General features: G+C 42.7%; 1 protein-coding gene across 1 annotated transcript in view; it reads left to right on the top strand.

Moving 5' to 3' along the window:
• The window catches only part of TBC1D8B (TBC1 domain family member 8B), a 167,827-nt gene that overhangs the window by 37,486 nt on the left and 102,764 nt on the right, over positions 1-27,577 (top strand). Inside the window, exons 3-5 of the mRNA XM_073599294.1 lie at positions 15,704-15,822; positions 16,785-17,010; positions 23,103-23,343. Of these exons, the coding sequence (XP_073455395.1) occupies positions 15,704-15,822; positions 16,785-17,010; positions 23,103-23,343 (586 nt within the window). The remainder of the gene's footprint in view (positions 1-15,703; positions 15,823-16,784; positions 17,011-23,102; positions 23,344-27,577) is intronic.

Below are 27,577 nucleotides of genomic sequence, written 5' to 3'. Positions count from 1 at the left end.
GACCTCAAAGCCTTTTATATCTGGATGTGAACGAATTGCCTCTGCCAAAGACTCCATAACCAAGACAAACAGGAGCGGCGAAAGTGAGCAGCCCTGTCGAGTTTCCCTCCTGATAGGGAAGATAGAAGATTCAAACCCATAATATTTAATTTTAGTCTGGGGGGGCATCGTAGAGTGCTGCCAGCCAACTTAAAAAAGAGGTACCAAAACCATAGTGACGGAGTACAATCATAAGATAAGACCATGACAGAGTGTTGAAAGCCTTGTTCACATTCAGCGACAAAAGCATTGTTTCCAGAGAGCGGCTATGGGCAAGGTGCTGCAATTGTATAATTCTCCTAATGGCGTCCCCCGCCTGTCTTTGTGGTACAAATCTGACTTGGTCTTTTTTAAGGGGGGGGAGTAAAGATTTTAAATGATTAGCCAAAATTTTGGTGAGAATTTTCATATCCATATTAATAAGGGAGAGATAGGTCTGAAGTTGGCCCAAGAGGAATGATCACGGTCAGGTTTTGGCAACATCACTATATTAGCTATCAGGAGAAAAATTCTGACAATTTTTAACTGAGTTATACATAGTCGTCAAGGGGAAGGCCAACACGTCTGCTAGTTTTCTCTAGTAGAGTGCTGTAAATCTGTTCGGACCCGGCCTTTTACCCACTTTTAGTTCTTTAATGCATTGCCGGACTTCAGGTTCTTGAATATCACGATCCATAAGATCCATGTGCACCGTAGATAATATCGTTGAAAAGCGCTGTAAGAAATGTTTTATATCCTGGTCATTCTTGAGATTGTGGGCTGAATATAAAGTAGTAAGTCTATGACGGATCTTGTCCAGTATCTGAACTGGGTTGCTAGTAACCTCTTGACCAGCATCGCATTTGGTTTGTTTGCTTTGGCATACCAATTCTGACAAGACCAGTGCAGAGCGCGTTCCACCTGATCGGTAAGATCCATACCAGACCCTTATCTTAGCACGCAGCCCGGAAGGTCGGGGAAGGGGGTCAAGCGAGCGGGGACTTATCGGAATCTGGAAGCCCCCTTTAACCCCAGATCCCAGGGTTAAACCCCCTACTAGGGCTGGGAGTTTTTCCACAAAAAAATCTGCGATTTTCTTAAAAAAAACTCGATTCACGATTCAAATCGAGTTTTTTTTTTGGACACCGCGCCGGTCCTGAAGAGCTGCGGGCAGGAGTCTTTAGGCGAGGCCGCGACTTCGGCCTAGTCCGCAGTGTCCGGCCTCGCGGACTAGGCTGAAGCTGCGGCCTCACCAAAAAACTCCTGCCCACAGCTCCTCAGGACCGGCGCGGTGTCAGCGCCGGTCCTGGGGAGCTGCAGGCAGGAGTTTTTAGGCGAGGCCATGGCTTCGCCTAAAAACTCCTGCCCACAGCTCTTAAGGACCGACGCGGTGAAAAAAAAAAATATAAAAAAAACGATTTGCTTACATTTTGAATCGATTTGACCTCTCAACTCGATTCAAGATTTAAATCAATTTTTTTCCCCAGCCCTACCCCCTACCCATTAACCTAAAAAAAAAAAAAAAAAGTGTCAAAAATAAAAACGCTACACAGGTTTTTAAAGTATTTTGAGGCAGCTCCAGCTCTTCTCCCTCTTCTGGTGACGTCTTTTCCCTCTGCTGGTCCTTCTCCCCTCCAGTTCTTCTCCTCTCTGCACTCCCCTCTCTCTCCGCTATCTTCTTGCTCTTTTGCAGGGTCTTCTCCCTCTGTTGTTCTTCCAATGGTGACTCGACGCGATCTCCTGGTGTAATGCTGGGTACGCCGTATGCAATGACTTATATCGGCATGGGGCAGGGCAACCCAATTACGTAATTTGGTGGCTACGCCCCTTGTCACGTCATCGCCCCATCATGCCTCGTACAGAGAACATTTGTTCCATCGACACACAATCCTTCACTAATTTATGGACAGACCAGTCAACAATTCTAGACAGAAAACAGGCCCAGTAGTACTGTTTGATATGTGGGAGGCCAATACCCCCTTTGTGTTTAAAGAAAGTCAGGCAGGCAAAGCTGTGTCTGTGGGTTTTCCCTTGGCAGAGATACAGGCACCGCTTGGAGTATGTATACCTGTTGAAGCAATATATTAATTTTTAATATGGCTGCTCTTTCAAGCCAAGAATAACACACTTTGTCCCAGGCTTTAAGATCTTGATTAATTTGGGCTAACAGGGGTTGGTACTGTTTGACTGAGCAGATGATAGCTGGATCTTCAAATAAGTAATGGCGTCTTCTTTCCTGAAAAGGGATGCTGACGCTTATAATAAGACACCTCATTGGCTGGCAAAGATATATTGAGTGTGTTCGATTCAGAGAGTTGTTAACGTTTAAATTGGAAAGGGACTTGAAATAGTCCAATAAAGCAGGCAGGGAAGACCGCAGTTTAGTCAAGGACAGCAAAACATTGTCAGCAAAGGTTTACAACTTATATTCTTTCCCCTCCATCTGTACTCTCTTGGGCACCAAATTGGCTTTGAGTTTCCTGGGAAAGGGTTACAAAATAATAATAAACATTATAGGCAATAGGGGGCACCCTGTCTCATTCCAAAATGGATCCAGAAGGCATCTGACAAGTGGCCGTTGACTCTTACTTTGGAATGCAGAGAGGCGTACAGGGATAATATCTGAGAGCAGAAGCCCAAGGAGTGCAGGGCCATCCCGTAAAATCCCAGGCTACCCTGTCAAATGCCTTCTCCGTATTCAATGAGAGAAAGAAGACCCTCTGTCTCTTAGCTGTCAACCAATGGTATACAACACTTTCAGGGTGTTATCACAGGCTTCCCTACCCGAGACAAATCCCACTTGGTTTAGGGAGATCCATATAGGCAAAAATGTAAGCCATCTGTTGGCTAGGGTCCTGGTATATAGTTTGACATCAATGTTGATCAATGAGATGGGTCTATAGCTTTCTGTGTGGGTCACATCCTTGCCTGTTGTTGTGCATCGGGCTAATGTGTGCTTCCAACAATGAAGGGGAAGCAGAAGATACAATTAGGGTGTTAAAGGCCAATAGGAAGCATTTTTCACTGAAGGGTGATGTGTAATCCACAAATCATAAAGTGTAAGGTTGGCCAAGTTTTAATGCAATTACCTGTAAGGCAAAGCCAAGGACCCTGTCAAGGTATCTGGTAAAGGGGTAAGAAGAACATTGAAGTCACCACCTACATCTAGAAGGCCCTCCTTGAACTCTGCCAATTGTTCACAAGCCTCTCTGAAAAAGCCCACCTGTCCTTCATTTGGACAGTAGATATTGGCCTAAGTCACTGGTCTGGAGCCCTATTTGCCCTTTAAAAATAGTAAACGGCCATCCCGGTCAGCTTTCTGGGCCAAAAGTGAGAACTGAAAGTGTGCATAGTAAAGAGTATCAAAGCCCTTCGGATTTAGAGGAACGGTTAGTGACATGATAGACTGTAGGGTATCTGTGAAGAAATCGTTTGGGAACGCAGTCAGATCTAAATTGCTTTTCCTGGAGAAACACATCTGTGCCCTGTGCTTATGGAACTGAGATCTTTTTTAGGGACATTAAAACCTTCAGCATTAAGAGAGAAGATCTTAACAGTAGATTGATGGGCTGCTGTTGTACACTGAGATTTCACAGCGGCCATGTGTAGGAAATACAGAAAGTCCCCAGTGCGACAAGAGAAATGAGCTCTGCTAAACAAGTGCAAAAAGGGAAAAGGAATGGGAGGAAGGAAAAAAGAAAAAGGAAAACCGCAAGAAAAGATACCGATACAATAAAGATGCCTACTGTAAGGTAATGATTCCTTCTGTATGGGCACATGCAGGACTCTCAGCTTCAAAGGGGAATCCACATAACAAGGTATTTATGAAAGGTTTGCCCAGAATAAACATAGGAGTAAAGCCTCATGCACCCTGGATGTTTTTACAGTTGCTGTTTTTGGCGTCAGACTTTTTTTTTCTACAGTCCATAAACTCCCCATCATGTTATCTTATGTGTCCATGCCCACATAGGCTGTTATCAACTGTTTTTGGGCTGTAAAAAAAACCCCAAAACTAGTGCGCTCTTAGAAGAGTTTTGCAGCTGTAAAAACGCTCTCACATCAAAATACGCCCATAAACTCACCTGCGTTTTTTTAATGTTTTGATCCCATTGATTTAAAAAAAAAAAAAAAGCTATTGCAAAAATGCTGAAATTTTTTTGAGAAACCCACTGCAAAGCTACTGACATTTTTATAAAGTTATTATGACATCCAGTGTGCATGAGGCCTAAGACACATGAAGTGGAAGCTAGCATTGCAGTTCGACACCCTTTACCAGTTAGGCCTCATGTACACTGGATGTTTTTACAGTTGCTGTTTTTGGCTTCAGACGTTTTTTCTACAGTCAGTAAACTCCCGAGCATGTTATCCTATGTCTCCATGAACATATAGGCTGTTATCGGCAGTTTTTGGCTGGGGCGTTTTCTAGTGGGTTTTGAGAGGAGATTTTCAGCTGTAAAAACGCTTTAACTCTGAAAAAAGCCGAAAACAGCTTAATAATGGCTATTCTGCGTTCATCAGCGTTTTTGAGCCATAAGCTTTTATGGGCGTATAGTTTTGCTAAAAAACACTACTACAAAATGCTGAAAAACTCACTCTATGGTTACAGCTTTCTACAACGTTACTGCTTTTTTTTTTTTTAACGTCCAGTGTGCATGAAACCTTATAGTTACTGTATATCATCATGTCCATGAAAAGAGCGGCAGGCACCAGACCCTCCAGCAAAAAGTCCTGCATAAAAGCCATCCCATTTGCTGGTTAACTATGTGTATAGGGCACCTCTAGTAACCTCACCTCCACAATATCCAGGAAGATTAAGTATACATGACCGCCGCACGCCGATGTATGTCGGCAGAATGGCACGGGTGCGCAAAAGGGCGTACCTGTAAGTCCCTTCGTAATCCTGGGCATGCGTATGGGAGCGTGCCCGTGGGTCCTGCGGACTCGATGTCTGCCCGTGGCTCCCGATGTGCAGAGGCAGAAAGGGGAATTGCCTATGTAAACAAGGCATTTCCCTGTTCTGCCTAGTGGCATGACAGGGATCTACTGCTCCCTGTCATCGGGAGCAGTGATTTCTGTCATGTCCTAGGTACCCCACCCCCCCTACAGTTAGAACACGCTGAGGGAACACATTTAACCCCTTGATCGCCCCCCAGTGTTTAACCCCTTCCCTGCCAGTGACATTTACACAGTAATCAGTGGCTATTTTTAGCTCTGATCGCTGTATAAATGTCAATGGTGTCAAAAGTGTCCGATATGTCTGCCGCAATGTCGCAGTCCCGATAAAAATCGGTGATCACAGCCATTACTAATAAAAAAAAAATTATAATAGAAATGCCATTAGAGTACATCATATTTGGGGGCATGACCGGATGGACGGATGTGTGCCGGGAGGTAGCATGGACTGAGTCAGAGAGTGGCCCTGTGTGCTCTCCTCCACCCTCGCTCCCCCTTCTCCCTTCTCCCTCGGACACACGGGCAATACACCCGGCGGCGTATAATCGGCGGTGCGAGCTCCCTTTGGCAGAGTATGCTCGGTGGATGGCCGCGGTTGAAGGACGTGGAGAGGAGGTCGGGAACCCCACGGCTGGAATGCAGAAGGAAATCCTCAGGGATGACGTCACTCCCAGCACGCCGATGAGAGGTACTCTGTAAGCGGGTCTAGCGAGGGACGTTCTGGCTGATTATGTCCAGTGGCCCTTACCCGTCTATAAGCACAAAGCCAGCTGCGGAATCGGAGGTCCCAGGAGTGGGTATAGTAAGCGGACACCAGCCTGCATATGCATATGACACCTTAGAAATTCTGGTTGCCAATGGATGAGAACAGTTCCTGGTAAAGTGACAGTATACCTCTGTAAAGTATAAGCTTACTATCTATGTCAGTGCCCTGCCTCATTAGCTTTGATTGTTCTAGAGGTCTTGGAAGCAGAAAAAAATCATCGCATAGAGTAAGGCCTCTTTCACACGGATGATCCGTATGTCCGTTTTTCATCCATCCGTTTTCGGATGAAAAACGGACATACAGTCATCCCTATGGAGCGTCGGATGTCAGCGGTGACATGTCCGCTGACATCCGACCCCGCTCCGATCCGAAAAGTGTAACGGAGGAAAAACCTACTTTTCCCTCCGTTTTCGGATCGGATCGGATGACGACGGACACTACGGACCGTCATCATCCGATCCCCCATAGGGGAGAGCGGCGCTCTGACAGGTCCGTCGCTGCACAGCGTGCAGCGATGCACCTGTCATCTTCCTGCTCAGCGGGGATCGGCGGAGCGATCCCCGCTGAGCCAGCGTGTGTTCACGGGGCGGATCATGACTGATCTGCCCCGTGTGAAAGAGGCCTAAAGGAGGAGGAGGAAGGGAAGGGGAAAGAGAAAAGAGAAACACTGATTGTGAATTGGCTGGCGGTCCTGGACTTTATTTTTTTCAGTAGTTGTGGGGGCTGCAGGGGTGGGTGAGAGAAGGGATACCCTTAGGTGCGTACCCTGCTTGCCCTGCACTACTGGAGCTTGATATGGCTTTACTAATCACCCCTTGCGTCTAGTCAGTGGTGCCCTGATAGCAGTGGGCCATATAAGGGGGTCTTATATCCTGACTCATAACCTGTGCTAACCGTGTGACTGGTTGGGGGAAGCAGCCCTGACTACTGACTCAGCAGGGGTTTATGAGTGGTGGGTACCAGCCTGTACCGGCTCATCCTAACTTCTAACTTGCCGGGGTGCCCCACCTGTGTGGATAGGTATATAGCTCTTTTTTTTTTTTTTTTTTTCTCCTCTCTTTTTCTTCTTGTTAAGAAACGCACAATGCAGAACCTGCGATCTGCCAAAGACAAAACCCCGCAATTCTCAGCGTCAGCAGCTGCAAAATTAGAGCAATATGCTCATGCTTCAGCTGTGACCCCTCCAAAGAGCAGGGAGGGATCCCCGATAGGAAAAGCCAAGGTCAGCAACCAGCTATGCCAATAGGTGGGTCGCAGGCGACTCAATTACCTAAAACCCATAATCCAAAAGGACTGGGGCCAAATGATCAAAATATAAGGACGGAGACTAGTACTGATGCAACTTTACCTTCAGAGAAAGAACCAACACTTAAGGATGTCTTTATGGCAGTAGGGGTGTGTAACTCCTCGCTTAAGGAACTCTGTGACCAGATGAGGGGAGTAAAAGCGGACCTATTATTGGTCAGGCAAGACCTTCAGAAAACCTCTGAGAGAACAACAGCCCTGGAAGAAAGAGTAGGCCTGCTGGAGGACGATGTACATCCCCTGATCAAAGAAATGAAACTACTGAAGGAGCAGTAGTTTATCCAAACAAGCTTCAAAATTAGATGAAATGGAGAACAGGAGCCGAAGGGATAATGTGAGATTGGTGGGACTCCCGGAAAAAAGCGAGGGTTCTGACCCCCCTGAATTTATTGAAAAGTGGCTGGTGGATTTATTTGGTAGAGAATCATTTTCTACTTCTTTTTCAGTTATAAGGGCCCATAGGGTCCCCTTCAGAGCTCCTCCAGCAGGGGGACTTCCCAGACCTCTGCTCATAAGGTTTCTTAACTATAGAGACAAAGTAGTACTGCTTCGGAAAGTTAGAGAGGCAGGGACTGTTTTTTTCAAGGAGGTTAGAGTTTCTTTTTATGCCGACTTTTCACCGGACTTGCAGAAAAGAAGGGCAGAGTTCATCCAATCAAAGCGTACCTTACAAAAATTTAATCTCCCTTATGCCCTTCTGTATCCGGCAAAATTACGTGTATCAGCTTTGGGGGAACTTTGTTTTTTGATTCCCCTCTTGGGGTGGAGAAGTGGTTGGAGGAGAATAGAGAAAAATTTACAAATCCAGTATAAGGGGTTTGGGAGTCATAGATGGTTTAAGAAATTTCTTTGATATGTGGGTGGGGGGAGGAGGGCTGCACAGTTGTTGGAGAGGAGAAGTGAATGGGGAAGGAGCATGAGATGAAGTGGATGGTAGTAGCTGGAGTTAGTTGGGTAATGGTCACGGTTAACCCCCAGGGGGTTCACCTAGGTAGGTGGTGGGGAGGTGGGAGGGGGGGTGGAGGAGGGAGGGGAGGGGGATGGGGGGGCAGGGGGGATGGGGGGGGGTAGCTTGCTTGAAAAAACCTACACAGAAAATCTATACACTAGTGGTAAACACCCGGGCTGAAACCAGGGATTCACATTTAGATATACACCTAGACACAATGACAGGAAACTGGCTCTTTTGAGTATTTATGCACATGTTTAAAGTTCAAGAATATATTAAGGTGGAATTATTACGTTTTTTTTTCTTTTTTTCTTTCTTTCCTCCTTTCTTTTTGGTTTCTACATGTGGTGCGCATGGTGTAAAACACACTTAATAGTAATTAAGTTAAGTCCATGCAGTAGGTTCTGTAAGGGCTACTTCCTGATCCTCCACCATTTCTTTTTAAATAGCGTCGGATGCATGCTGGAATGGTGAAAGTTGGTTCCTGGAATGTTAGAGGATTAGGGACCCCCCTTAAAAAACTGGCTGTGTTCTCTGTGCTGGAGAGTTATGGGGTAGACCTGGTCTGCCTGCAGGAAACCCATCTCACCAGGGATACAATACAATCTTTACAGATGCATAAATTTCAACACCAATATCATGCGGTTCACTCTTCTTATAGTAGAGGGGTGAGTATCTTGGTGAGAACTGGGGTTAAATTTTCCTGCAGGAAAGCCAAGATTGATGAAATGGGTCGATATATTTTTTTTTTGCTCTATCAATGGCGTCATGTATGTACTGGCAAACATATACATCCTCCCCCCCCCTTTTAATCTAGACGTCATGCTTAAGTTGAATGAATTCCTGATAGATAAAAAGGAAGTCCCTATCATAGCAATGGGAGACTTTAACGAGGATCTAGACAGAAAGTTGGACCGCTTCCCGATGAGAATCTTCACGGAATATACCGCTAAGAGTCGTCTGAGTCAGTTCATAGACGAAGTGGGGCTGGTGGACTTATGGCGGGTGCGGAACCCGGGGGTGCTCCAATACTCATGTAGCTCAGCGTCACACTCGACCCTCTCGAGGATAGACATGGCTCTGGGGAATGATAGAACACTTCAGCTAATAAGTAAGATTACGTATGGGCCAAGAGGGGTCTCAGACCATTCTCCCATGGTAATCTCACTGAAGGTGGGGGGACATAGTCCACGGAAGGAATGGAGAATAGGCCCGCACTGGTTTGAGGTAATCAGAAATGGGAATGGAATTCTATCTGTACTGAGGGAATTTGTAGGCTTCAACCAGGGAACAGTGACACCTGTCGTACTCTGGGATGCTTGCAAAGCCTTCTTTAGGGGGGTTTTAATACAGCAGATGGCCAAATTTAACAAAGAAGAGAAGCGGGAGGTAGAGAACTCATTAAGGGATGCAATGGAGGCTGAAAACAACTTTATAAGAGATCCAACCCCTGAAAAGGAAAAGATTTGGCAAGAGAAACAACGGGGCTACAAACAGATTACTATGCAGAAGGCTGAGACCAGGCGGCTCCTTCAGTGTCAGGTATCCTCGGTGGAGGGTGAGAGAGTGGGAAGAGTGTTAGCTCAGTTGGTGAAATCCAATAAGGCCCCATCAACAGTCCTCGCTATTAGAGCGCAAGATGGAGAGATCCTTTCGAGTTCCCCAAAAATAGTGCAAACCTTTAGAGACTATTATAAAAAGTTGTACACTTCTCAGAAAAAAAATAAAAAGATAGGGATGGAGGTCTTCTTGGGGAAGCTATCAGTTCCAACCCTATCGCAGGAGGAAAGGGATTGGTTGGAATCCCCAATAACAACTACAGAATTACAACAAGCAATTAAAAGCATGGCGAGTCTTAAATCGCCAGGCCCCGATGGAATACCAATTGAGGCCTACAGGCATTTTGGGGAGGTGCTAGTCCCTGAACTACTGAAGGCTCTGGGGATGCCCATGAGGGGGGGCGTCTGCCTGCATCAATGCTAGAAGCAACAATCATAGTCCTGCAGAAAGAGGGGAAAGACACCCTTGACGTGTCTGCTTATAGGCCAATTTCCCTAATTTGCTAAAATCCTGGCCAAGGTCCTGGCTGCCAGATTGAGCAGAGTCATACATAAATTAATACATGAGGACCAGGCGGGATTTATGGCCAAAAGATCAACAAGCCTAAACATTAGACGGGCCTTCTTGAACTTACAGTCTCCTATGGAAAATGAGAGTTCAAGAGCCTTGTTGACCCTAGATATTTCCAAAGCTTTCGATAGTGTGGAGTGGGACTACATGTGGTATGTGCTGGAAAAGTTTGGTTTTGGTCCATCATTTATCAGATGGATTAAGATGCTTTATAACAGCCCTAAGGCAAAAGTAAAAATAAACAATGAGTTCTCAGAATGGTTGGTGCTAGAGAGGGGGACAAGACAGGGGTGCCCTCTGTCCCCCTTGCTTTTTGCTCTGGTAATGGAGCCCCTGGCTATGTCCATTAGAGTGAGTCATGAGATAAAGGGATTCCAGAGGGGGTCGATGGAGGAAAGAATTGCGCTATACGCAGACGATATTCTGTTATTTTTAGATGATAGTAAGAGTTCAGTGGCAGGTGTAATGAGAATAATGGAGGAATTTGGTAGCTTTTCCGGTTTGGAAATAAATAAATAAACAGCACCAACTGTACCTGGATTACCCCAGGTGGCAACTGTGGAAGCACTGAAGTACTTGGGAATTGTCCTGACGAAGGACCCCAAACAATATACTAGTAAGAACTTAGTACCTCTTTTGGATAAATTTAAACAAAAGATAAGCATTTGGAGTGGCCTCCCCTTATCAGTAGCAGGAAGATGCAGCCTGATAAAAATGATCTGGATGCCTCAGCTGCTGTACGTGCTGCATAACTCCCCAGTTTGGATCAGTAAGAGTTGGTTTAGGAAAATAGAGACCCTTTTTAGGGATTTGATATGGAAAGGTGGGCAGGCTAGGATACGGCTGCAAGTTCTCCAGCTTCCCTCTAAAGAGGGGGGATTTGCTCTTCCTCACCCGGAGCGTTATTTCCTCGCATCCCAACTACAGCACTTAATGGGCTGGGGAACCCCAGAGGATGGCACTCCGAATGGCAGGTTAATTCTGTTAAGTGCTCGGCACAATACGTTTATTGAGGCATTGGAGGCGGATATGTTCTACCATGAATTCCCGACAATTAGGTTGCTAATCAAGCTTTGGAAGTCTGTTAAGAAATTAATGGGGTACGAGGGATTCACAGATTACACCCCTATCTGGAATAATCGGAATCTACAGGAAATTCTAAAAATTGGAAAGAGTAGAGGGTGGGAGGCCAGAGGTATTAAAAAGTTAAGACAGCTTTACTCAGGTAATACTCTTAAAGAATTTCCCGAGCTGATTAGGGAATTTGAGATTCCTCAGAGCTCCCTGTTCCTCTACCGGCAGATAGAACATGCCCTTAGGGCTCAGTTTGGCGATCAGCCCCCGGGCTGGGTGGAAATGCCCCTTGCTCGTCAGTTATTACAAGTAGTACCCACTAGGGGGCTGATAACTAAAATTTATGATCAACTAAGTAACTCAGAGAATAGAATGGGGATACTTCAGAAGGTAAGAGCCAAATGGGAAGAGGAACTGGGGGCAATTTCTAAGGAACAATGGAGGAGAATATTTGAGATGGCGCCTCTGGTGTCAGTCTCCCCCTCGCAGAAGATATCTCATCTGATGCTGCTTAATACGGCCTATTATACTCCAAAACTGCTCTTTAGGTTTGGTAGAAGGCCTAATGATGGTTGTCCTAGGTGCCAGGAGTCTGGGGATCTCATCCATCTACTTTGGAGATGTCCCAGGCTATTTCGATACTGGGAGGGAGTGGTTAGCAATCTGGGAGATATATACGGTACGTCAGTAGAGAGGGAAGCGGTGGAATGTATTCTGGGATATAGAAGGGTAGAGGGGGAGAGGAGGTGTACCACCCAGGCAATCCTGAGATGTTTATTCCAGGCTAGGAAAATGATAATGCTAAGGTGGCAATCAAAGGACCCCCCGACAGTGAATGATTGGATAGGTACACTGGATGCCTCTATTGGTAGGGAGAGATTGGAGTATATTAAAAGGGGAAATCTCCAGGAATTTGACAAAATGTGGAAGCCATGGATAGATAAGGTAGCTTGTTTAAGGGGAAAGCTTGAAGTGTAAGGGTTTAGGTTAATAGCACAGATTTATATGCACTAGTGAAATATAGAATCGGTTGACTACACGAAGGAATTTTTTAGGACGACTGGTGTATTAATTTAGGTAGAAAACACTAAACTTGGTGTATAGGTAGGATTTTGTATAGAAAGGGTATGGGAAGGGAGGGGGGTAGGAGTAGGGGAATGGGAAGAAGGGGGGGGGGGTTTATCATAAATATTTAATTGTTCACTATTGGCCCTAATATGGGGCTATGGGTGTGGGGACCCCATTAGCCCAGCTTCTTTTAGGTGGTCTTCTCTTAGTTCTCCTCTATGGGTTTTTCTCTTTTATTTTCTTTATTTTCTTGTCCTTTTATATTTCTGGGTTATGTGTCCTTTTGATACGCGGGGCTGTGAGTGTTGATGCCACCCAGGGTATCCCTGGGTGGGAGAAATAGGATTTATATAACCTCTTCAGCTCGAGTGGGGCTGTTTAAGCAGCCGAGAATAAGAAGGATAAGAACTCTGCTAGTGGAAAACTTAATAAAGCTGTATGTAACTTTTTTTATAGTTGATAAAAGTAAGCAAAAAGAAAAGAAAACCACAATGATGTGAAACTAAGTTGGCGACAATAAATGATTATTACGCTGATTAGGCCAGTTGGTGGTGTTCGCTGATGTGGAAAAAAAAAAAAAAAACTTTTGTGCAAACCAATCAATATACACTTATTGCGATTTTTTTTTTTTTTTTTTTACCAAAAATATGTAGAAGAATACATAGCGGCCTAAACTGAGAAATTTAGTTTTTTTATATATTTTTTAGGGATATTTATTTTAGTAAAAAATATAGCTTTATTTTCAAAATTGTCAGTCTTTTTTTGTTTATAGCGCAAAAAAAAACAAGCAGAGATGATCAAATACTACCAAATGAAAGCTCTGTTTGTGGGAAAAAAGTACATTAATTTTGTTTGGGTGCAACGTCGCGCAGTTGTCAGTTAAAGCGATGCAGTGCTGAATCGAAAAAAATGCTCTGATCATTAAGGGGATAAAAAATGTGGGGAGTCGACCAAGTTGCATATATTATACCTGGAAGAATGGCACATGTATAGGTGAGCTAGGAATGCAGTTAAACAGTCGTCACCCAGTTTTAGTTATAAAGTTACTGGCGTGAGAGGAGAGGCAGGGTCCAGACCCTCCAGCAAAAAGTCCCTTGCAGAAACTGGCTCATTTGCGAGTGTCCTATGTGTATCAGGTGCCTTAAAAAGCCTCTCACGCAGTCCCACAACATAGAACCAGCGGTCAGCACATTGCTGATGCCGCGCAGGGTAGGGCTTAGTTCACAAAGTCTGTTTTCAAAACATAGACAAGGAGCTGAGTAATACCTCCACAAAATCAAAGGGGGGAGGCGGGGGGGCAGACAGACATCTATCTAACTACTGCAAAGAACCAGTGAATGAATTTGTTTGCACCAGGAGAACAAATCTGCATCCTAGTAGCAGCTAATAGGTGCAGCAGGGTACTCACCAGGACTATGGAGGAGACCCCTCTGAATTCCTTCAAACGGAGATGGTTAAATATTTTAAGCATTAACAGACTGAATGGCTTTGGGTCAGGCCCTGTCGATCCCTTCTCTCAACATGATCTTGGAATGATACTTGGTAGATCCCTGGATAAGAGCGTTTGTTAAAGTGATTGTAAAGTGTTAAGATTTTTGTTATCAAAATAACAACCATGTCATACTTACCTGCTCTGTACAATGGTTTTGCCACTTCTTCTGGGGTCCCCTGCTGGTGCTCCTGGCTCCTTCCCCACCGATTGGCCCCATAGAAACCTGCTTCCTATTAGGACATTCGTACATGCTCGAGCCCCAGCCCCACTCTCTGCTCACAGGTTTTGACTGACACCAGCAGGAGCCAATGGCTCCCAGTGATCCCAGCCAAGCCTGCAGGATGGGCGAAAAGAGAGGAGCTGCTGCTGATGTGCACAACGCTGGATGGAGATCAGGCTTAGGTAAGTATTTAGGGAGGGATGCAGGGGAGCTAAAGTTTTTATTTTTATTTTAAAGGATAAGTTCACCTTTCATAACATGTTACACCTATTGTCAAAGTGTAACGTGTTATAAAAGGACCAGCCCCCCGCTTTGACAGCTAGTACGGCGCTGTGGTAATTCATTGATTCTTCCTGTCAGCGTGTATCGGCTTGCTTGTATGAGGTGCGAGCAAACAGATGCACTGACGGGTCTGCAGGAGACCTGCGTGGCATCAGCAGTGTGCTGATCGCTGGTGCAGTGGTTTACAGGCTCCTGCAAATAAATTTAAAAATTCAAATTTTTTTTTACCTGGAAAGAAACGTGCATTTATTATTTTTTGTCAAAAGGTGAACTTATCCTTTATAATGCAGAAAATTACCTTTTCAACCACTCTAAATCATCTCAGGGAATATAGTTGACCCTGAATGAGTCGACTTAGTATGGTATAGTATAAAACTATGGAACTGCTTAGATATTGAGGAAGGGAGGAGCCAGGTTGTGTCCCAGTACCTTAAAAATTTTATTTAGACTAGGTTAGAACAAACAAGAGCAGGCTAAGATGAGTGCTGAACTAAAGGCAAAAGAAGTAAATACAAAAGTGCAAACAATTTAACCATCAAATATGCCTTTAAGAACACTCCTGCAGTCCAGTAGTCCTTCCCCCCCCCAGCAATGGAATATGGAGCACCCCATTTACCCCTTTGGTGTCAGCTAGCTGGTTACGAGCTAGATGAAGCTACTACCGCAGAGCCCTATAGCCTTAGGCAGGCCAAAAGCACATAAGTAGGAAGGGGGAAAGGGAAAGGCCCCGTGCTGCCATCGTAACAGACTTGGCCAGCAGTAAGGATCGAGTAGATCTGTAATTCGTTCTGCGAATGGGGGGTTCTTGAAGATTGCACATATGTGCCAACCTTGCCCATGGTGAGTAGTCCCAGGTAAAGTTGTGGATTCCCCTCATGTCTTTAAAATGCAGCCATCTTCTTCAAGCACCAAACTATGCCCCTGTTCATCTCTGTTTTACTATAATTTATCTACGTATTAATTATAACCTACTTCAGTAACCACCGCATGAAAATGAGATTTGTGTTCAGTCCACTGCAGGGTTTGACCCGAACCTTGAATGGTCGACATTTATGAACTGGCAAACAATTTGGTTGGTTCATGACCCAAAACATCCAGTTGCAAAACAGTATGGAGTAATTAATTTATTGGTGGTATAAGGACAAGGACTCATCCCCAGAATGCTGGCCAGTTGGTTGTGGGGGAATTGCCATAATCTGGAAGCCCCCTCTAAAGATAAGGGGGGCCAGGTACCTCCCCACATGTGAATGTGTATCCTTGTTTACTCATTCACAAAAACAATTGAGAACTAAATTAAGACACCACACGCCTTTGTAATAATAGCTGTAACTACCTAGGTCTGTCGGGACAACAAACATTGCAGGATTTTATGTATCGACTTATTGCAGCCAAATAAAAATTAATTTTTGGCAACCTCATTCTTTTTTTTTTTTTTTTTTTTTTAAGGGGCTAGCCGAGATGAGATTTTAAAACACTGGCAATGGCTGGAACAGAATGTTATGAAGACGTTGTCAGTATTTGACTCAAGTGATGACATAACCAGTTTTGTGCAAGGCAAAATCAGGGTAGGTATAGTTTTAATTCATATTTGTTCCAATACAATTACTAGAGGTTACTGCTTGCATATGTATCACACAGTACAGACCACAATGAAGTCGAATAATTATGCTTTTGTTTTCTTTTGTGTTTAGAGTATCTTTTGCAATATTATGCCGATAACCTTTTGCAAATAACCTCAATAATGGTTAACAGTGAATTTAAAGAAACCCTTTCCTTTACCATTGAGTATAGAAACCGCAGTAAGATATGAACTGTTTAGCTTATAAACAACTCATTGGTGCATAGTCGTTAAACAGAAACTGCTCCAATCCACTCCCTGAGATCCAACTGAGTGTCACCAAGCTTGCCTTTCACATAGCATGAAGAATGTAAAGTCAGGCAATCAATCATAGACCACACTTCAATGACTCTTTACCCTTCCTATGGCAATCATGCTTTACTACCTTCTGCATACCTCATCAACCAAGGAAAGTGTTTAGAGCTGGGAGTGAGGGATAAGCTGTTCACTTGGCAGAAAGTCAATATTTGCATATCAGTAAGGGTCATTGTTGATGGGCTTTCACTATCTCTCCCCAAAAGTCTATAGAAAATTAGCTTGAACCAGGCCAAATGCAGGTCAATTTCAGATCAAATGCATCTGCAATATATTCAATATATGTCAACTGATGTTTCTCAAATTGATGTCAAAAGAATGCTGCTGTTGTCCATTAGGGCCTGTCGACACAGACCCTAGCAGTGGTAAGTCTGCTTAGTCTAAAAATTTGGGGGAAAGGGATGCACATGAAACATCTGATTACGAAAGTTCCACTATGTTTACAAGTTTTTGGGAATGGAAAAGTTTACTTTCAATCAGGGCAATGTAGATGTATTAAAAAAAAGGATTAAAAAAAAATAGGATTTAAAGAAGGTAAAAATAGGCTTTCAAATTTGGGAAATGTCCAAATGCAATTTACGGTTTATCCTCCAGGGGCTCATTGCTGAAGAAGGAAAGAACTCGTTTGTAAAAGAAGAGGATCCTGAAAAATTTCGGGAAGCGCTGATGAAGTTTGAAAAATGCTTTGGATTGCCAGACCAGGAGAAGCTGGTGACTTACTACTCATGCAGTTACTGGAGAGGGAGAGTACCTTGTCAGGGATGGTTGTACCTCAGTACCAACTTCCTAAGCTTCTACTCCTTTCTGCTTGGAGCCGAGAGTAAGTACTTAAACTAAGAAAGAACAAGCTGCTAACTGATTTAGTGTGGATTTGTTGGGAAGCTTGTAGTACGTGTGTAGTAGTAACATGTTTATAAGCTAGATAGCTCATAAAATTAAGAGTAGTTGTTATAGAAAAAGGTGCAATTTTCTAGAATTACTATGCTGTTGTCTTGGATTTCTCCAGTGAGAACCTCACCTGCTGTACTTATTCAGGTAAAGAGAAGATAGAACTGTTTTTAGAGCAATTTTACAAGTTTTTAAAAATGTTGTTAACACCTGAAATAGTTAAAAAAAGGTAGAATTTTTTAATTTTTTAAAATAATTCTGCATTTATAATTCTGTGTGCCGTCACAAGGTGGCAATGCCACTATCTACCCCATACTCATTACCATACGGGGGGGGGGGGGGGGGGGGCTGGGACCTGGGGACCCCCTTGTTAATTTATAGCAATGAATCGCTGTATGAATGTCAATAGTCTCAAAAAAGTGTCAAAAGTGTCCGATTTGTCCATTGCAATGTCTCAGTCCTGTTAAAAATCGCAGATCACCGCCATTACTAGTAAAAAAAAAATAAAAATAATAAAAATGCTTAAATCTATCCCCTATTTTGTAGACGCTATAACTTTTGCGCAAACCAATCAATATATGCTTATTGCAATTTTTTTTTAACCAAAAATATGTAGAAGGATATATGTCGGCCTAAACTGAAATTTTTTTTTTTGGATATTTATTATAGCAAAAAGTACAAAATATTGTGTTTTTTTTTTTTTTTTTATAAATTGTCGCTCTTTTTTTGTTTATAGCGCAAACAATAAAAACCACAGAGGTAATCAAATACCACCAAAAGAAAGCCCTATTTGTGGTGAAAAAAGGACATACATTTTGTTTGGGTACAACGTCGCACGACCGCACAATTGTCAGTTAAAGCAACGTAGTGCCATATTGCAAAAAATAGACTGGTCTTTAAGGGGGAAAATATTCCGGGGGATAAAGTAAAATCTTAATACATTTGAAAGGCAACAAAGCACAAATAATTGCCTCTAAAAACCTTCTGGAAATACAAGTAAAAAAACTCCAATACATTGCCCATTTTAATAATATTTTACTTAAAGTGCCGTCATTTAAAACAAAAAGGAAAATTATGTTCAAAGTTGTTTCCCCAACTTGTTTGACCAAGAAGTGCTATGAATGTATATTGCAGCTACTGTCCCAGCTTTTATCTCTGGGGGAAATATTCTAATAATCATTACAATGATCCTGGAGATGGGGGTGTGGTGGAATTGTATCACAGGATCAATTACAGGACAAATATTACAGAAATTACTTTAAGAAGATGGATCAGGTTCTTGAAAGTAAAACACGCTTTATCCACTTCATGCAAAACTACGTACCCGTACGTCAGTATTTTGACGCTAAATACCGGGGTTATGGAAGCAGCTAGCCTCAAGAAAGGGAAGGCCGTGTGTTTCTCTTTAAGTTAAAAGTGGTCTCCGAGCCAGATTCGCCACAAGATCACTTTTATCGGCGGCGGGAGAGGTGTCCATCCGCCGCACTCCGGCCGTCTCCACTGCTTACCGGGCATGCCGGTAGCAGCAGAGATGATCGCATCCTCTCCTGTGGATGCCTGGCTACCGACTAAGGGAAAGATGGTCGCCGCTCGGCTCCATGGCATGGAAGGGCGGAAGCGACGTCAAACATCACTTCCGCTCTTAAAGGAGAATTCATTTTTTTTTTTTATTGCATTTTAGTGTAAATATGAGATCTAAGGTCTTTTTGACCCCAGATCAAACATTTAAGAGGTCCTGTCATGCTTTTTTTCCATATTAAAAGTAAAATAAATAAGAAAAACATTTTTTTGTTTTTTAAGTGCCCTTTCCAGACAAGCTTGCGCGCAGAAGCGAACTCATACGTGATTAGCGCCCGCATATGAAAACGGTGTTCAAAACACACATGAGGTATCGCCGCGATTGTTGGAGGGAGAGCAATAATTCTACCCCTAGACCTCTGTAACTCAAAACTGATAACCTGTAGAAATTTTTAAACATCTCCTATGGAGATTTTTAAGGGTAAAAGTTTGTCGCCATTCCACGAGCGGGCACAATTTTGAAGCATGACATGTTGGGTATCAATTTACTCAGCGTAACATTATCTTTCACAATATAAAAAAAAAAATGGACTAACTTTACCTTTCGTCTTATTTTTTAATTTAAAAAAGTGTATTTTTTCCGAAAAAAGTACGCTTGTAAGACCACTGCACAAATACGGTGTGACAGTGTATTGCAACGACCACTATTTTATTCTCTAGGGTGTTAGAACCCCCAAACATATATTCTTTTTTACTAAGTAATTTTCTAGCAAAAATAAATGATTTTAACTTAAACAACAAGTGTAAAAAAAGAGGCTCAGTGGTTAATGTGCATCTAAAGCTCAAACTTTTTCTTTTTTCATTTTTGATAGTGTAGGGCAGTGTTTCTCAACCTTTTTACACTCAAGGCACCATTTCAAATTATGGACAATAATTTGTTCTAATAATTTTACATAATGCAGCAACATCCACACGTAGGACACCAATGTTAGGGGTGATTTTTTTTTTCTTCCAAACCAAATACACTTTTGCACACTGGTACTGACTAGTATCCCAATGTTTCTCTTCTTCTCCAATTTCTCTCCATCAGTCAACTAATGTGACCCCAATGCTGAGGAAGAGAGGCAGAGGAGGGTCAAACAAGGATGCTGTGGAGGCGACAGACATCCGCCTTGTCAACTGTTTAAATCATTGGTTGTTAGGATGCCAGGATCTAGAAAGTCGTAATGGTGCATAATAAAAACCTGTGACTTTGTGTAACTAAAATTCAGGCTTCATCCACCTGCTGGCTTGTATACAATTTTTGATCAATTTTTAGGCATTTTGCCAAGGTACCCTGGTTGAAAAAGACTGGTGTAGGGAATTAATAAAACCCTTGTCAGATTTTTTTATGCTGCCTGGTCCTAGTACGAATATTTCTCTTTACTTTCTGCCTTGTACGTACAACAGGGCGTGAGGATAATACTTTCCAAACAGTTATTTGGGATTTTTCCTGACATTCTGTCTCAGATATAGCAGTCAACAGGACAAATAGAAAAGGTGATTCTCCATAGTTTGGATTCTAACCCCTACAAAAACTTTGTTTGGCTTTTCGATACACATGTAGTCTTTTATATATTTGTTTTAACCACTTGCCCACTGGGGACCTAAACCCCCTTCATAACCAGACCAATTTTTATCTTTCAGTGTTCTCACATTTTGAATGACAATTACTCAGTCATGCATCACTGTACTTTTTTTCACACAATTAGAGCTTTCTTTTGGTGGTTTTTAATCACAACAGAGTTTTTTTTTTTTTTTATTTTGTGCTATAAATGAAAAAAGACCAAAAGTCTAAAAAAAATTCATTTTTCTTCGTTTCTGTTATAAATTTTTGCAAACTAGCAATTTTTCTTCATACGTTTTGGCCAAAATTTATACTGCTACATATCTTTGCTAAAAATAACAGAAATCAGTGGATATTATTTGGTCTATGTGAAAGTTTACAAGCTATGGTACCAATCGCTGAAAATTGATCACACCTTATCACACCTGATGGCCTAATTTCTTGAGGCCCTGAAATATCAGGACAGTACAAATACCCCCCCAAATGACCCCTTTTTGGAAAGTAGACATTCCAAGGTATTTAGTAAGAGGAATTGTGAGTTTTTTGAAGTTGTATTTTTTTTCCCACAATTCTTTGCAAAATGAAGATTTTTTTTTTTAATTTTTTTTTTTTCTCAAAATTGTCATAACAAATTATTTCTCACACACAGTATATGCATACTTCCCATTACACCCCAAAACACATTCTGCTGCTCCTCCTGAGTATGGCAATACCACATGTGTGAGACTTTCACAGCCTGATCACATACATAGGCCCAACATGCAAGGAGCACCGTCAGGCATTCTAGGAGCATAAATTACACATTTGATTTCTTCACTACCACTTTTAAAGGCCCTGGAGCACCAGGACAATGGAAACGCCCAAAAAATGACCCCATTTTGGAAAGTAAACACCCCAGCGTATAATCTATGAGGCATAATGAGTCTTTAGAACATGTAATTTTTTTCCACAAGTTTTTGGAAAATGTGTAAAGAAATTGAAAATGCATTTTCTTTTTTTTTTCTTTTTTTTTTTTTTTTTTTTATACAAAGTTGTCCGTGTATGAGATATTTCTAACACATAGCATGTACATTACACCCCAAAATATATTCTGCTACTGCTCCTGAGTATGGCGATACCCCATGTGTAAGACTTTTCCACAGCCTGACCACATAGAGGCCTAACATGCAGGGAGCACCGTCGGATGTTCTAGGTACATACATTTCAAATCTAATTTGACTACCTATTACACTTTTGTGAGGCACTGTAGTGGCATGAATGTGACATGGATGAGCACTGTAGTGGCATGGATGTGGCACGGATGAGCACTGATTTGGCATTGATGTGGCACAGATGAGCACTGATTTGGCATTGATGTGGCACAGATAAGTACTGATGTGGCACGGATGAGCACTGATGTGACACAACTGGCCATGGATGAGCATGAATGAGGCTCAAAACAGAGAGGATATAAGGGCTCTCTGGTGGAGGTGGATAGCTGGTCAGAGGGATGATAGTGACCAGATGGCACTTCTGGCAGCACTTTGGTTAGAGGAGAAGCAGCTCTGAAAATATAAAAAGGAAAAGAAAGGTGCCTCTAAGTGCAGTATGCAAAATTTAATACAGTGCAAAAAGGGTTAAAAGCACTTACAAGATTGTTGAGTGTTAAAAAACATGATAAAATCAGGAGTCCTCATCTGTGGCATGTGTCCATCCTCGGCATGGTGGTAGAGAGCAGCGTAGAGCCGTCCAGCAGCTGTAAAGCATTCTCGTACATGCTGGAGAGAGGAGGCAGCAGGGAAGCTGAGCACAGATGGGCATGGATGAGCACGGATGGGCACAGCTGGGCATGGCTGAGCAAGGATGAGCATGGCGGGATGGATGAGCCAGAAGGGGCACAGATCAGTGCTGTGGGCACTTCACATCCAGCCCACAAGTGCAGTTGCACCTGGCTCCCTCCTCTCCATGCACACTGTACCGATCGGTGTGAGGAGAGGGAGGAGCTGAACTGGACATGCGCCGGTTTGTTGACAAGTGACCGCTCCGTCATTGGACGGAACGATCAGGTGGTAAAGGGCCGCTGTCATTGGCCCTTTAACCTGATCTGTGACGCGCCGGGTAACAGACATTCCTGGGTGCACTCCCGGGAATGGGAGGCCACATATGACAGCCTCACAGAGTTATCCGACCACGCTGTAGCCATCATTTGGCTATGGCCCAGTCAGCAACTGGTTAAAGCGGGTTAGAATTAATGTTTAGGGGTTGTTTTAATGTTTAGGATGCAATGAAAAATCTTCTGAATGCAGTTACCCTTTCCCAGTCCCCCACTTATACATACCTAAACCCGATCATGATCCAGCTTTGTGCACGAGAGCAGCGCCTCTCTCTGCTCTCTCCTTCCTCATAGACTCAGAGACAGCAGCTAGAGCCATTGGCTTCTGCTGCTGTCAATCACAGCCAGTGAGGAGGGAGTGGGGGGCAGAGCCAACCTGTGCTCTTGTGTCAATGGTGGCTTGCTATGGTGGGCACTTGGCAGGGGGGAGGAGCCAGGAGCAGGTGACCTGAGAAGAGGAGGATTGAGGCTGCTTTGTGCAAAACCATTGCACAGAACAGGTAAGTAGGACATGTTTGTTTTTTTGTTTTTTAATTATGAGTTTACAAACACTTTAAGTTGCTGAATGCAGTCCATTTTCATCTTGCAAAAATTGAGGCACTTATAACCATACTGATGGCATTTTATATTCATTCATGCTTTAATATATTCCCTGCTAGGTACATATTACACAGTGTGGTGTGATATCTTCTCTGTCTGATATAAAAATTGTACTTTTGGGTAAAAAACTAAAAAATCCATAACAATGAGTAATGTATATGTAAAAAAATGTAAGCTGTTCATATTTATGTGTATTGTTCTACTCCAGTTAAACTGATCATCTCATGGGATGAGATCTCCAGACTGGAGAAGACCTCTACAGTTCTGCTCACAGAGAGTATCCATGTTTGCTCTCAGGGGGAGGACCATTATTTCTCTATGCTTTTGCACATTAATGAAACATTCCTCCTAATGGAACAACTGGCTAGCTATGCTATCCGAAGACTTTTTGATAAAGAAACATTTGAAAATGATCCAATACTGAATGATCCTCTGCAAATCACAAAAAGGTAAGCATTTACATTAAGTACATCTACATGGGGACCTGTAACTTTTAAACTAGCTTTGAGTCTCTAATTTCTTCCTCCTATTGTTTGCAGTGTTGCATTGTTTGATGCTAATCTTGGAATGAGTGTATTAAAGTGGTTGTAAAGGCTTCAGATATTTTTACCTTAATACATTCTTTGCATTAAAGTGTTACTAAACACACAACAGTAAAATCGGTCTGTAAAGTATGCTTGTTATACTCACTGTGGAACCTAAGAGGTTAATCCTCCACATTGTGAAAAAAGGCTGTTTGATCCTGTCTTTGATCTTCCCCTTCTTTTACTATCCCCAATCAATCTGCTGATAGTACAGAGCCTTGGAGGCACTCTGCACATGCTCTGGTGTCTATTGCTAGAAAGTTTTTCTTTTTTTATTTGGGTAGGTGTGTGTGATTAGCACTCAGCACTGTCCAGACAGAGGGTTAGGGGTCATGTACCTCATAGGAGAGTGAAAGGAGAATAAAAACTCCTTCTACAAGCTTTAACCAGTGCTCAGCCAGGTACTGATAGAAATCACAAGACTGCTATATACTGCTGATGAAAAAAGGAATTTAGCAGTTTATGTTCATTAAAATAATTGCATTTCCATGTTCTGTGTAGTGTGGGAAACCAGATATAATGAACGCAGGGTCCTGGGCTTAGTAACACTTTAAGGTAAAAAAAAACCTTTTATGTGCAGCTGTCACCTCCCAAATACCTGAGCCTGATCTTGATCCAGCTCTGTGCCCAAGAGCAGCGGCACTATTGTCTCTCTCCTTCCTCATTGGCCATGGGCTCCTGCTGCTGTCAATCAAATGCAGTGACAAGGGAGCGGGGGCTGGGCCGAGTCGCACTGTTGTGTCTCAATAGACATACATGCCTCTTCCCATGATCGTGCCTGCACGTGTTCCACCATAGGCAGTGCCTTCCTATGGTGGCACACGAAGGAGAGTAGGAGCCAAGATCACTGGCGGGGAACCCTGAAAGGGGGAATTGAGGCCGCTATGTGCCAAAAAATTGCACAGAGCAGGTAAGTATAACATGTTTGGTTTTTTTTGTTTGTTTTTTTAAAATAATCACTTTATTTTTTTTAATCCTTCTGTAGTGCTCTCTTGTTGCTTTATAATGTGATAATGGCTTATTTAAAAATAAAAGAAAAAAAGTGTGATTAAAAAAAAGAGTGGTAAAGGGCAGCAGAAATCTAACCTAGCATACAGGGATCAGTGAAATAGAAAAGTGAGTGAAAGCTGTAAAACCTACTTGCTTTCAGTTTCTCATATTTACCTTTGAAAATACTTTAACCTGAGACACTCACAGAAGTTGCATCTTAGTCACCTCAGAGGCAAATTGTGACAATAGTGAAGTCTGTTGAATCTCTTCAATATGTGGAGTAAATAGGGACGTGGTACTACAATGCCCCTCACATTTTCCCCAAATATCAACAGTAACAACACAGTCAGATGGAAGATCTGACGCATTAAACCTCTTCAAATGACTATTGGCAACTTTGTTGTAATTGACCAATTCTTATATAGTCTGAATTGCAGTTTGAGGAATACACATATGTGAGGCTGGGTTAATGACCTATAACTGAACTCTGCAAAGTTAGAGGAGTTCCAGGCTCCCCCCAAAAAATGAAAACTCAGCAGTTACAAATACTGTAGCTGTTGACTTTTAATATAAGGACACTTACCTGTCCAGGGATCCAACAATGTCCTCACCCAAGCCAATGCTTCAATCGGCTTCGAGTGCAGGTGCTGACATCGTAAGGAGAACAGGAAGTGAAGCCTTGCGACTTCACAGCTGGTTTCCTACTGCACATGCCCTTTGTGAATGCTCTTGTAGTCTTCTGGGATCTGTGATGTGTCTTAGAAGGCTGAAAGGGAAGGAGAGGGGCTAAATCCTGGCTCAGTGCATCTGACCATAAGTGGAAGCGGATACCTGTCAAAAACAGGTACCTGCTCCCCCCCCCAAAAAAAAAAATGCCAAATGTGGCAGTGAAGTGGTGTGAAGGAAAATGATAAATGGTTTTCAGTTCTTTTTACAAATATGTGAAAAGTGTGGTGTGCATTTGTATTCAGCCCCCTTTACTCTGATACCCCTAACTAAAATCTAGTTGAACCAATTGCCTTCAGAAGTCGCCTAATTAGTAAATAGAGTCCACCTGTGTGTAATTTAATCTCCGTATAAAACAGCTGTTCTGTGAAGCCCTCATAGGTTTGTTAGAGAACCTTAGTGAACAAACAGCATCCTGAAGGCCAGGTACCACACCAGACAGGTCAGGGATAAAGTTGTGGAGAAGTTTTAAAGCAGAGTTAGGTTATAAGAAAATATCCCAAGCTTCAAGCATCTTACTGAGCACTGTTCAATCCATCGTCCGAAAATGGAAAGAGTATGGCACAACTGCAAATCTACCAAAACCTGGCCGACTGCCTAAACTGACAGGCCGGGCAAGGAGAGCATTAATCATAGAAGTTGCCAAGAGGCCCATGGTAACTCTGGAGGAGCTGCAGAGATCCACAGCTCAGGTGGGAGAATCTGTCCTTTATGGAAGAGTGGCCATTGTTGAAAGAAAGCCATAAGAAGTCCCATTTGCAGTTTGCGAGAAGCCATGTGAGGGACACAGCAAACATGTGGAAGAAGGTACTCTGGTCAGATAAGACCAAAATTTTACTTTTTGACCTAAAAGCAAAACTCTATGTTTGGCGGAAAACTAACACTGCACATTACCCTGAACACACCATCCCCACCGTGAAACATGTTTGTGACAGCATTATGTTGTGGGGATGCTTTTCTTCAGCAGGAACAGGGAAGCTGGTCAGAGTTAATGGGAAGATAGATGGAGCTAAATACAGGGCAATCTTAGAAGAAAACCTGTTAGAGTCTGCAAAAGACTTGACTTAGCCGGAGGTTCACCTTCCAGCAGGACAACGACCCTAAACATACAGCCAGAGCTATAATAGAATGGTTTAGACCAAAGCATATTCATATGGTAGAATGGCCCAGTCAAAGTCCAGATCTAAATCCAGTTGAGAATCTGTAGCAAGACTTAAAAATTTATGTTCACAGACGCTCTCAATCCAATCTGACAGAGCTTGAGCTCTTTTGCAAAGAAGAATGGGCAAAAATGTCACTCTAGATGTGCAAAGCTGGTAGACACATGCCCAAAAAGACTTCCAGCTGTAACTGCAGCGAAAGGTTGTTCTATAAAGTATTGACTCAGGGGGGCTGAATACAAATGCACGCCACACTTTTGACAAATTTATTTGCAACAAAATATTGAAAACCATTATCATTTTCCTTCCACTTCACAATTATGTGTCACTTTGTGTTGGTCTATCACATAATATCCCAATAAAATACATTTATGTTTTTGGTTGTAACGTGACAAAATGTGGAAAATTTCAAGGGGTATGAATGCTTTTTCAAGGCACTGTAATACACAGTTTTTGGCAAAATATAAAATATGGGGTTCAGTTGCGTAAATAGAAACCAGACATGTCAAGTCTTAAATTTGCATGTACCCGTGATATCTCAGAAAACTATGGTACCCAAAATTCCCCATGGGTGACATTTTAAAAACTTTTACATCTCATTATTTTAGCGCTAACCTTGAATTATGGCCCTAGCAGTATAGCACTTAGATCAACATTTGTGGCAGTACCTCACTTATGGTCCAGTTATGGTTTACATATACCGCAACGTGTAAAGCTTTGTCTTATGTAAACATAGATGTAAAGTTTTATCCGCTGGGCATAAAAAAACATTCGGGCACACCAAAACAAACCAAACAATGGGTTAATTTGGCACGCTCTGGGTGAGGTTATATAGAAAAGATTAGGGGATGGAACTGGGTCATAGGGCAATAATTCAAATATTCAAGTCCATGACATATTGTCAATGTAAATTGTTAGGAACGCTTTCCCAAAAGGCTGCCAGCTTACAGGTAGAAGTAACTCTGGAACATAAAAACAGGAACAAAGCAGTGCCTTCTAAGTGTAGCAATTAGAACATTTAATGGTTAAAAACCATAATGGAAACACTCACAAATGAGCGATAACAAACAGCATGCACCAGGCAGTCCCTGGGACAGCACGGATGATATCAATACCCATGCTGTTTATTATCACTCGTTTGTGAGTGTTTCCAGTATGGTCTTTTAACTATTAAATGTTCTAATTGCTACACTTAGAAGGCGCTGCTTTGTCCCTGTTTATAC

The sequence above is a fragment of the Aquarana catesbeiana genome, linkage group LG09 (assembly GCF_042186555.1).
Source record: "Aquarana catesbeiana isolate 2022-GZ linkage group LG09, ASM4218655v1, whole genome shotgun sequence".
NCBI lineage: Eukaryota > Metazoa > Chordata > Amphibia > Anura > Ranidae > Aquarana > Aquarana catesbeiana.
Note: the sequence above shows the minus strand (reverse complement) of the source record. Positions and strands in the feature narration are given on the sequence as shown.